Source organism: Phalaenopsis equestris, unplaced genomic scaffold, assembly GCF_001263595.1.
Source record: "Phalaenopsis equestris unplaced genomic scaffold, ASM126359v1 Scaffold000428, whole genome shotgun sequence".
Lineage (NCBI taxonomy): Eukaryota > Viridiplantae > Streptophyta > Magnoliopsida > Asparagales > Orchidaceae > Phalaenopsis > Phalaenopsis equestris.
In genome coordinates this window covers 4,210,217-4,222,687 of record NW_018164869.1, presented here as the reverse complement: position 1 = coordinate 4,222,687, position 12,471 = coordinate 4,210,217, and the positions used below count along the sequence as shown (strand labels likewise).

At 32.9% G+C, this 12,471-nt stretch overlaps 1 protein-coding gene across 2 annotated transcripts; it reads right to left on the bottom strand.

The window, feature by feature from the left end:
* Nucleotides 1-2,022: 2,022 nt before the first annotated feature.
* On the bottom strand, nucleotides 2,023-10,983 carry LOC110027423 (14-3-3-like protein). Of its 2 annotated transcripts, none has more exons than XM_020728866.1 (6): nucleotides 10,818-10,983; nucleotides 9,344-9,796; nucleotides 8,584-8,662; nucleotides 8,255-8,377; nucleotides 2,394-2,510; nucleotides 2,023-2,300 (listed from the first exon to the last, which is right to left on the bottom strand). In XM_020728866.1, exons 2-6 carry the CDS (start codon nucleotides 9,748-9,750, stop codon nucleotides 2,244-2,246), a joined length of 783 nt encoding a protein of 260 aa, XP_020584525.1. In that variant the 5' UTR covers nucleotides 9,751-9,796; nucleotides 10,818-10,983; the 3' UTR covers nucleotides 2,023-2,243. The 2 variants fall into 2 exon arrangements, with proteins under 2 accessions (XP_020584525.1, XP_020584526.1); XM_020728867.1 differs by having other exon boundaries at nucleotides 10,822-10,983.
* Nucleotides 10,984-12,471: the final 1,488 nt, after the last annotated feature.

Genomic DNA, 12,471 nt, shown 5'->3' with positions numbered 1-12,471 from the left:
AGAAGGTGTAACTAAGTCAATCTCACTTTTCACAATGCTTTTTATAACCTTAATCAAAATAAAAAAAAAAAAGTAAAATTGGAATTGAAACACTTGTACAACACTTAGACAACTTAAACACCACCAAATGGTAACAAATTGAACCTGAAACTTGTATTACAACGCTTTTAGACATCTTTGCTAGTCTACTAACCTAGAATTAGTTTAGGTCAATGGCAGATGTGTGTGATTTTCTTTTATGAGCACCATTTTCATGCTTGAATTGTGTGTGGATGATGCCATGTTTTTGCCAATATAAATGGACATTTAGGGGCGATGTCTGTGCTAGCTTACTAACCTAGACTTAGTTTAGGTCGACAGTGATGTGTGTGATTTTCTTTTATGAGCATCATTAACACGCTTGAATTGAGTGTGGAAGGTGCTATGTTTTTGTCATTGTAGATGGACATTTAAGGGTGATTGTTGTTTGCATAGATTGTATGGTAGAGTGACATTTACACATTTTTTTGTCGGTGGGCGTGCTAATATGTGATAAAAAGGGAGCACAAATTAAGTTGACCTAATCATATCTTATGCGGGTATTTATTATTATGTGCCCCTATATACAAGCACAGCCAAGTAAGACAGGGAGTCTGGTGCTAGTCCAACTAGTATCTGTGTGATGCTTTTATTTATAGTCTTTCTTACGTATGCTAACATATTTTGCAGGTGTTGTAGTAAGTGTATGATATTTTATTTCTTTTTAGTCTAAAGTTAATATTGTCTTTGTTGGCTAGCTTGGATGTTCGATGGGTCTGAACTCTGAAGTGAGACTTGCCTGACGATGGAGCAAAGATGAACCCCAACAATACAATGAAGCAAGGATGAACCTCAAATTACCAGAACATGATCTAAAGACAATCAAAAGGCCAAGCCAGTGATGGGATTGATGTAGGTCTAGACCGGGTTATATAAGGGGCTAATGTTTGGCTGCCCCATTTCCTTTTCTTTTCTTGTGTAAGATGGCATTTAGCTACCCTTCTTTTTCCTTATTGATTTGGTTTTAGTTACTTGCTTTATTGCATATTTGTCTGTGCATTAGCAATACCTGTTTTCTCTTTAGCAATACCTGTTTTCTCTTAGGTTTTTTTTTTTGGTGTTCGTGTGTCTAACTGGGCTTCGCTCATGTTTGACTCTTGGGATGATAGATTTTCCACTAATTTCAGCTTTAACTTACCTGTGCCTTGCTTTGGTTCAGCTTTCTTTTCTTTCTTCATATCTGTGTGGTTGTAGCTTCATATCTGCGTGTAACTTAAAAAAAAGTAAGAACGATTGTATTACAAGCCCTAAACGACGGCAGACAGAAAAAAATGGTGAAGATCTCAAGGAGCAGGTCAAAAAAATAATGCATTATAAAAGAGCACATAATATTTTTCAGTGATTTTTAAAATAAAATGTAAAAATAACCATCTAATTAAAATTAAGTTCTTATTTTTATTTTTTAAATAAAATAAAATTAATGCCAAATAAATCCTAATTTTTTTTAATTAATCGAAGTTAAAAAAATATTGAATTTTAAAGATTTTGTATTTTCAGGAATCATTTTAAAGTCCTTGTATGGCAGCTGCTACTTGAAGTTAGAGAAAAAATATGATATAAGCTCTGCAACCAACTTTAACATTTATCACCTAATAATGTTTTTTACATGAGCAAAACAAATGAAAAAAACGAAAGCATGTAAAGAACTAACATACCTCTATCTTGAGCTATTATAATCATTCAATTGACTTGAGTTTTTAGCATACAAAACAATTTGGTATCCACAGAACAAGTGAACTCAATCCACTCACAAGGCAAGGAACTATCAGAGAATCATCTGACGTGTTAATAAAAAGATGTGGCAACCCAGCTACATAGATCAGTAATAATATCAACCAATAACATATAATAAATATATAAAATGAATGAATTATTTAAAACCATCATTTGTGTGTGATTTGAAACAAAGGATGCCTCTCTATATCGTCGAAACTTTGAATATCATTTACGACAAGAACCAACATAAATATCATATATAGATCTTAAAGCTTCAATTATCTGCAACACAAACAAATCACAATGATAGCTATATTACAAGAAGCAGAACCCCACCAATGATAAATAAATTAAACATCCAATGAAAAATGAAGTAACTTTGCCACACGACAGAGTTCTTTAAAATATATGGCTTTTGAATGCAACATAAATACCAAGTCCCCTGAAAACTAGGGCTCAGCTGATTCAACTTTTGGGGCATCTTTGAGCTCATCTCCAGTGTCCTCCTACAATTAAGAAAAAAATTGGTTTTGTCTGGATCAGGCATTTGGCTTTTGTAAAAATCATATAATGAATCAAATTATGAAGAAACAAATTACATTTATATCAGAGGTCCACAGTGTCAAGTTGTCTCTGAGGAGCTGCATGATCAATGTGCTGTCCTTGTACGACTCCTCGCCCAATGTGTCCAGCTCGGATATAGCCTCATCAAAGGCCTTTTAAGAGAGAAAAATAAATTTCATGAAATGTTAGAATGGGATAGAATGATGGTAATTTAGAACGAGAGAAGCTTGAATATTGTGCAATCTAAAATGCTGTAATATTTCAATTTAGAAAGACAGATTAAATGATGTGAAGAAGCCTATTTAATAGGTCATTTTATGTATTAAAAAACATTTACAACAAAACACAAAGCTAGGATTCACATGAAATGCGTATGAAAAGAGCCTTCTTAGGAGATAATCTTAGCTATTTTAATATTTGCTTTCCGGTAAGCATTAAAATAACACTGTTTCACTTGAAAAAAATATGATGGGGAGTTATCTTATATTTTATCAAATAATAAAAAAAAAGATCCCACTTAGTGGGATAAAAGGCTTCTTGATATAAAAACCTAAGTATTTAAGTATATTTATATGTTATTTTGGCGTTCCATCTTATTTACATGTTTTTACATATTTATTGAGGCGCAAAAGAGTCAGTTTAATGTAAAAATAATAAAAATGAGGTGATACCAATAACAAAAACCTTCGCATTTAATATTTTTCATGTCTCGAGTACTAAATAATAGTTGGTTAAATGACATATGTATGGTATGGTCTCGAACTAATTATAATTGCCCATATATATATGAAAATTGATATAGAAACAAAGCTTGAAATTTTAGTATGTCCGCTAACTAATTGATCATGCCCTTAAAAAGGGTATCATGCTAAAAAAATTCATATAATATTTCCATGTTTCCCATGCTATATGCCAAATGCTGATGGACAATAGTAGAAGAAAACTCATACGTTTAGTCAAACTACTGAACCTAAAAATTGTCTGAGGAAACTAGAACCTTATGAACACATCCAACGAGAAGAAGGATAAAAAAAATTTTGTGAGAGAAAAAAAGAGGGAAAAGCAGTAAAATTTCATCATAATGAGTTTAAGTAAACAGGAAACTGCCTCCAGTGGATTGTCCCCACGACCCCCAATATATGGATTAAAATACACATTAAAGCATTATAGAATAAGCAAAATATTGAGCAATAGTAACAAAAAAAAAACATCTAACAATGCAAAATAATTACTTGATTTAATACGAGTGGTGTGTAGCTTAATTGGGACCACTAGTTTGTTAAAATTGTTGACTTGCTAAAGAATGTTGACTTTGTTGAAAGAGTCTACATAAAGTCATCGGCTGTTCAGAATTGCTGAAAATAGCTCCTGAGCTGAGCGAGTAATATGAGCGAGGATGAATACCGTTAAGGTTTGGCAACTACTCCAAACAAAACATTAAAATGAGTAGGCTTTGGTGAGCTCACCATGATCTTTGTGAGCCCATGATGATCCAGGCAAACTCATGCAGATTGGGGCGAGTTCATTTTTTACCATTGTCTTAACCGAATTATGTTCCAACTTAACCTACACCAAGAACATGGAATATTTGGATATGCATTTTGTTCTCCAATTCTTTTCTATCTTTAAAAGGCAAGTGCAAACATAATATGAAAATGAATAAAATCTCTAATATTGCTAAGTCAGCAACTTAATATGAGTTAATCATGATTTGATATGTTTCTATAACTTTTGTATAAAAGAATAATTAAATATATCCCTAAATTCTTTCAAAATCATTACTGCTTTCCTTTTTTTTTCTTCAAAGCATCAACAGCATTAAGAAGTTTTTTGCCAAAATGCTGAACCAAAAAATACCAAACGATAGAAAAGAGCCAGGAAAAATTTCATGGAATCTTCCTCTCATCTATTTAAAAAAGATAAAAGTAGGTAAGGGTGGGAAAAGGAATGTTGCAATTGAAATTCCTGCTCTGCTGCGCGTAAACTTCTCAAAAAAAAACTTCCAAATACAGATATTAGCAGTATTGGCATCTATTTCCCAAGGTTCAACACTGATAAAAGTTACAATGAAGATTTTTCTCGACATCGGCACATTGATAATGCTTGGGTACTTGATTCAACAATTCCACTGATAAAAAACATAACTTCTAAAAGCAAAAAAAATGGAGAAAATTGCACAATTGTCAATTTCAAACTTTCAGTTCTTCAAGAAAATAGTGACACTCGGCTATTAACTTTAAGGCTTTAAAGAATAAGACGGCCGTCTTGCAAGTTGAGTTCCACTCAGAAAAATTGGTAACAACCGAGAAGATTACCAGGATCAATTTTCTAAGAAATCCAAAAAAAAAAGTTTACCTTGAAAGCAAGGTAGAAAGATTAACAACTTTAACTAATCACTTAAAAGTTGTGCCTATCAAAGTCATTAATGAGATCAGGTTGATGTGAAAACTTCAAGAGCAAAATAATTATGCAATAAAGAAATACAAATTCCTTTATGTGTACCGCTCGGCCTGCCAATTAGAAATTTTATTTTTAGTCTTACCGTGTGAGGAGGCGATATAATTATGCAATAAACAAATGCAAATTCCTGATGGGCGTTCCCGCCAATTAGACAATTTATTTATAGTCTTACTGTGTGAGTGAGCGATATCTAATCCAGCAGTGCAAGCTTTATAAGGATGAGTGCCTTCTTTTTTCATTGCCGAATTTGAGAATGAACTAAAAATCTTTGTGCACGATGAATTACTTTTGATATGAATCTGACTCTAACACCCCTTTAAATTAATATGCTATCATATCAAAGATATAAATTCATTGTCTATTTAAATCTTATGTAATTAAGTAAAACTTCTGTACGATACTTTGAAATCCATTTTTCCTTCTATAAATAGCTCAAAAAATATTCATTTGAAACTTTCCCTCCTCTTTCTTTAATTTATTCTTAGAATCCTTCAAAGTCAATTCTTATTTTTGCTAATAATTTTATATTCTCAAATTTAGAAGTTTCTTTAAACACTAAATAAAATATCAAGTCACCAACAAAAGAATATGAGATTGAAGAAGGTTTTACTTTGGTTGTTAAAAACCATACAACTAGAAAACCAGACACAAAATATTCAGGTCAAGATGACTTGATTGACTTTCGAGCCCGTTTCAAGTTTAGAACCTTGATTTGCTTAATTTTTGGGCTGGATTCACGTTGACACAAACTAAATGTGAACCAAATTTGACCCAAGAACCCGAACTTACCCAAAAACTCAAACTTAACAAGAATGATCATTACGTTTTATGCTAAACGAGTTGTTTGAGGCAAGTTCAAGTTAGTTAAGATGAAGACGAGTTTGAATAGAGTTAGAATTTCCAATCTGTTTAATAAATAAATCGGGATTGAGTCAGGTCAAATTCAAACCCAACCCGTAAAATTGACTTGACACCCTAGTTTGATTGTGCAAGTTCCAAAGGATGGCGAGCTTCCAAGGTGGACGACTTGCTTTCTTATCTGAGATAGAATTGAGTTTGCGCTGATCGAGGCGAATTCAATGGATTTGAGCAAGTTCATCATTTATCATTCTCTTGACCAAGACCTGAACCTATCTGCTTAACCTGCATCAATCACTTGGAATATTTGGATACACAAACAAAACTAAACAAGCAGTAGATTACCACAAATCAAGTATAAGGCTACAGCCTGCAGTCCCAATCAACAAAAACACAACCGAAAACGAAAAGAATTGAAATGAAAAAGAAAAGAGGTAACCCTTCTTTTTTTTTGCAAAATAAAAACCTTAACAAAATCTTAATAAATTTATAAAGCATCAAATAAATTTTGACAACACAACGTGAACAGGTCAGCCAAGTTGCTCGAATTGATGGACTTTCATTGATACAAAACAATCCCATAAATTTTGAAAAGCATATTACTAGATCAATTATTAAAGCCCATCATTAAAATCTACTAAATTAATTTTATAATTTATGTTATCACACTTAATTTTCAGATTTTGTTCGCGTACATGGGAGTCTTTAAGTGGAGCTTTTTAAATGTAAAATCTTCTGTTGGAATCACAACAAATTGACTACTCATTGCTAAAGATTCATGGAATTTCCCAACCTTGGCGGTTTTCACTAGTTTTCAACTAAAGTTCCTTAAGCGCCCCCTATTGATTTGAAATGAACTTTGCGGAGGAAGTTTTATCGTGTTTTCTTATTTGTTTTCTTTTCTTTTTTTCTACAACAGTTAATATATTATTTACAACGTCATTACTTCAAAGGGAAATAACTTCAATCTCTTGCAAAAACTTGTGTTTATAAAGAGTTGGTGCAGTCGACTTTTGGATTGATTTGTAAATCAATGAAACTTAGATTTGCAAACCTGAATCTATCTCTCTCCGTCCCTAAACTCATTCTCCCATGCCACCGCCACCTTCCAAAACCTTAAACCAAATTAAATCTCCCAAAACAGAGGCAGGCCTCTCCCCCCAAAGTTCAACTTGCTATCCACCTGTTGTGATTATTCTACATAAAACACTTTTAACTTGCAATCCATACATCCAATTTATTAAAATTAGCATTATTAATTAGCTGCCAACATCTCAAACCTCTCATTTGAAAGTCCTAACCAATCAAATAAAACATGAACATCCAAAATTCAAACTTCTGCACCCCTAGAACCCCAGTAAAACACACAATCCTCTATCAATTAATCGCCTTAAAAATTTAAAACACTTAACTGCATCAATCAAGGACAAAACAAATTAAGTTTACCTCACACTAAAATGCATTTTGAAATACACGAGATAACAAAAGAATAAGTATCTGAGTTAAAGTTGTAGAATCAAGACTGACAAAATTTTACAGAAATAGAATCAATGTTTAGCACAATTCATGAAGCGGACAATTATAAACTTTACTCCGACTTACAAATTGACACTGGACATGCTGCCAACAAAAATGGTAAAATCATACTTGCTTGCTACAATATGTTAGGTCAACTTTTAGTGAGTTGCATTTAAAAATCTATATATAAACAAAAACACCAAATAAAGCCCTCCCTAAACCCTAAACATCTAAAAACAGTTCAAAAAATTATCTATTAAATTTTACACAAAACATACTTCAGATTTCAAGCTGAAACCTACTTAGCAAATCTACTCAACCAAGGACATCAAGAATCGTATCTTTAGACAATCTCAAACATGTTATCATATGTACAGATCAACTGTCAGATAAAAAAAATTCAAAGCAGGAAACACTTGGTACATAAAAATATATAAAAAAAGAACGTTGAACCTCTAAAGCACCAAACAAAATACTAAAATGCATAGAAAACATGTGCAGAATTACTGCATTGATACAAAGAAATTGGATGGGAGAGTATTACAGCCCAAACCAAGAAGACTTAAACAACAGTTCGCAAAAACGGTTTCAGAAGACTTGCACAACACTTCTCAAAATCAGTTTTGAATATGATGCAACAATCCCAATTTTGGCGGCTTAGAAAATTTTGGTGTTTAGTTTTCTTCTTTACTTCTAGTTCTTTAGAGTAAATTTAATTCAAAAGATATTTTTATCAACCTTAACACTTAAAATTTCCTTATATGAAATAGAAAAGTAAATTTTCTTATATGAAATAGAAAATTTACTCAGAACAAAGCATATAATTACAAAAAGAAATTGTAATATAATATTATGACTAAGAGGCAGAATGTATCTATATATCTATCTACCTATCTATTTTGTCACCTAATTCTTAAAAGACCAGCGTCGCTCACTTTTTCTATAACAAATAAAGTATTCTAACTTTTATATGCTTCAGATAAAAGTTGCAGAAATACTCAAGATGATAATCAAGTTGGCTGCTCCTAGAAGGAAAAGCAAACTGGAAAGGGAAACACACCTGCTTTGCTAGATTGCAAGCACGGTCTGGAGAATTCAAAATTTCATAATAGAAAACTGAGAAGTTCAGCGCCAACCCCAGTCTTATTGGATGAGTTGGGGCTAGATCGATCAATGCAATGTCCTGCAAATCATCAACAGTGCATATATCAAACACATACACGTCAAATCAATAAAAGGTAAACTTAAAATGAACAAAATAAATATAAAGGAAGACACGATCACATAGTTCAAATTATATGAATAAGCTGCTAAATAAATCAGCTTCTCCTACATGCAAAATCTGATTGATGCATAATGAAGTGGAGAAACTGAGGAAAAGGTCTCCACCTGAGCAGATTTATAAGCTAAAAGTGTGTTCTCAGCAGCTTCCTTCCTCTCTGCTCCAGTCTTGAACTCCGCTAGATACCTGTGCACATGAATCATTCACGTATATTTAGCATGAACCAAAAATCTACGTATTTATTCCTATTTGTTATTGGTAAAGCCTTACAACTCGGCTGTCAAAACGGCTAGTTGTTCGTGAACATTTCGTGTTCAGCTCGTTAAAAAACTTGTGTTTGTCGTGCCCGGCTCGTTCAGAAACTTGCTAGGTTACGAGCCAAAACATGAACAATTATTTTGTGCTCGATATATAAAAAAATCAAACGCGAACAAAGACTGTTCGTTAATATACGGCTTTTGGCTCGAAATATATATATATATATATAAGCCGTTCGCCCGCTACTCTTTGCTAGTGCAGCCTAGCGTAAGTCACCTATTTTTTTAAAATTATAATTTAAAGGACTACAAAGATTTATAATCTAAGTAAAATTATTAATTAAAAAATAAAATTAAAATATATTAAAATATATTTAAATGATATTTAATATAAATATTAAGATTTAAATCTTGCTCCAACTCTTAAAGTCCTAAGGCTGCGTGACTAGGGTTGTCAAAACGACTCTTTGCTCGCGACATCTCGTGTTTGACTCGCTAAGAAAAAGAGCCGAACACAAACATTGGTGTTTTTTAACGGGCCAAACACGAGTGAGTCACAAGCAGCGTTTGGACTGCTCTTGTTCAGGTCTTTTACACCCCTACTTACAACCTGTGATAATCACCCTTCATCTTGAGATAGAACACTTTTGATTCAGCTGCCTTCGCAGAAGGAATGAGATTAGAATCAAGCAGCTTTAAGATCCCATCACAGATCTTGCTGAGCTCATGCTCGATCTTGCCACGATACTCCTTGATCAAAGCCACATGATCCTCATTCCCACGGCTCTCTTCCTTCTGCTCAATGGAAGAGATAATCCTCCATGAGGCACGACGAGCACCAATCACATTTTTATATGCAACAGATAGAAGATTGCGTTCTTCCACAGTTAGCTCCTCCTCATCAACTGTTTTAGCCACTTTCTCCATAAAATCAACCATCTCTTCATATCGCTCAGCCTGCTCAGAGAGCTTGGCCAAGTAAACATTATCCTCACGAGAGGGCTCCGCAGGTGACATTCTCACTTCTGCTATATATATTACGAATCACTATTCTCGCCCAACTCTGCAAAACATCCAAAATCTTCTAAATGTAAATATTTTCTCCATAAATCCACATAGATATGAAGTGCGCCGAGTAAAATAAACAAGTAACGCAAACAAAAGCAAAAGAATAACCGAAACTGAAAATTGCTTTTAACAACAAATTGTAAATCAGACATTACAAACCGATTAGGGTTGGTATCGATCAACTTTCATAGGTGAAAGCAATAAAAATACCTTGGAATCACTCGATGGCCTCCCGTCGCAAATAGTAACTTGTTAAAATAAAATGGCATCAAGTTACCGTTCCTAATCTTCAAAGACGTCGAAGAGATTCCACAGGATCCCAAAAATAAAAAAGAAAATCGTGCAAATAATTAATTTTTTTAATCGAGTGATCAGAGTCCCCCAGATCTGCCTTCCCTCTAAAGAAGTGCTCAGAAGGCCAATATTTAGATTTGAGAAGATCCAAATCACCAAAAAAAAAAAAAACAATTATGAATGAAGCATTATGTTCCCCAACTTACAAACTACCGAAATAAACCAGCAATACGATAAAAACATGAGAAATAACATTTTAGCAATAGTCTGTAAATCGGAAACTATAACTTGATAAAGAAGGTATTGACCCAACTTTCCTATTTAAGAGCGCTCAGAAAAGAATCCAGAAAGGAAGACAGATCAAAACGAAAAAAAACAAGATATAATCACGTCATGGCTTCCTGAAACAAAAAAGCAACGCGTCGTACCGAATACAACATGCAGTGTATCTCATTAACTCGGTTTCTGATCACCAAAGAGTCCCAAATAAAGCCAAAAGATCTAACAATAAGCATTTCTACCAAAAGGAAATTCAGAGTCAGCCGCGACAAAAATGATATAAATTAACTAAAATTAAAGTCCCCCATACGTTCCTTCCAACAATAAAAAGCTCCCTAGGGCAAGCTTTTGTAGATCGATGCTAGATATCACCAAAGCAACATCTGAATCAAGGGAACAGAAATACAAGGGATGAACCGAGAAGGGGAAAAAGAAAAACCTACCTACCTCCTTCTTCTCCCGACCTGGATCTCCGTCTCCTACTCTGTACTTCTTTCGTGCCGACTTCGGTAGAGAGAGAGACAGAGAAGAAAGATTTTCCTAACAGAGCCAGAATATATGCACCAATGACAGGAACGGCTTCTCTGCAATGTAGTCAACCCCGTAAATAATAATAAAGTACCTACCAGAGCACCATTTCATCTGTATATTTTAGGAAGGAGCCTATTTATTATTATTATTATTATTTTATTTGGAACCATTAAGAAAATTTAAATAGAGTTAATAATATAGGTGTAGCTCCCATTTTAATTTAAAATGTATTTTTTTATTATGATAAATTGGTTACTTTCAAAGATTTGTTCTAGGCACACTTATATTTTGATGTCTTATTTTATATTTATTTCATTTTCTTTCTAATAAATTAGAATATTTTTTTATCTTCTTAGCATTTTAAGTTGTCATTATAATTTATTTGAAATTTTAATTTTCATTATAAGTTAAAAGCTTCTAATGAAAAACTATTTTGTAATCATATATGATAAAATGTTATGGTGAATTTTAAAAAATATATTTTAATTATCTTATGAAACTTTTTTTTAAGTATTTTTCACAATGCCACTTTACAATCACATTTATAAAATTTGAAGACTTTCTTTTCTTTTTCCAAGCCCTCTTCTAATAGATAGAGGGAGAGAAAGAGAGATTTGTGATCGGTGAGCTTAGAACATGGACTTTTTGGTAAGAGGAATAAATTACTAACTGCCCAACAATAATCTCATCAACATGGATATACATGTTCATTCTTATATTTGGATGGAACCTTATTTTAGATGAAACGATTAATTTATTTTAGATTAAATTTCTGAGTTCTTCTCCTGGATTTACGTTGTTTCACCCTGATAATTACACAACATCTGTTACCTGACCTCCACCATTAGTCTTTCTTCATAACATGCAAGTCTTCACCACTTCCTTAGTGGAAGCCACGTCAATAATCCCCACCCATGTAATATTATTTTTGGTTTCGGCTAGTTAATGGTCGGTAAAATCTTATAATATACATTGACATAATGAAACTATTTCAACTGGACTAGCTCCGTAGTTATTACCATTTTGGGTTTTTCACGTAAAAACTCATAGTTTTCCCTCTATCAGCTCTTCCCTTGCCAGTATGTGTGTTGGATTATCTTATAGTGCTAAAACATTAATATATCAATCAACCAAAGAAAATTATTCGGCACAAAACAAATTTCATTTCGTTTTTTTTTTTTGTGGTTGTAACTATATTTATTAAAATATGATGGCAGTAAAAAAAATATTGTGGCTTAAAAAAAACTATATTTATATTTCTGCTTTCTTAAAAAAAAAATTTCTTATCACAATTATGTAAAAATTGGAGACTAAACTAGAATCTTACCAATGATAGATCGTTATCTTGACTCTGATTTAATTGTTACTTATCATCACAACAATTTGCTAAGTTCATATAGAATTTGAATTTAGCAATCGGTAGATATATTCTCATAAAGTCGACTATATTATCATAAGTTCATGATCTTGAGATTTGTGCCAATATATTTTATGTAAATTTAGGTATAAGATGGGTAAATACATGTAGGGCTGTCAAAACTACTCGTTGTTCGCGAACAGCTCGTG

Bases quoted from the DNA above. Each gene is read 5' to 3' on its own strand.
- LOC110027423 (XM_020728866.1), bottom strand. From the start codon at position 9,750: ATGTCACCTGCGGAGCCCTCTCGTGAGGATAATGTTTACTTGGCCAAG. The intron at 2,511-8,254 runs GTGTGTTTCCCT...CTCTCTTAAAAG, and splicing joins CTTGCAATCTAGCAAAGCAG to GCCTTTGATGAGGCTATATC. The intron at 2,301-2,393 runs GTAATTTGTTTC...TCTTAATTGTAG, and splicing joins TGTGGACCTCTGATATAAAT to GAGGACACTGGAGATGAGCT.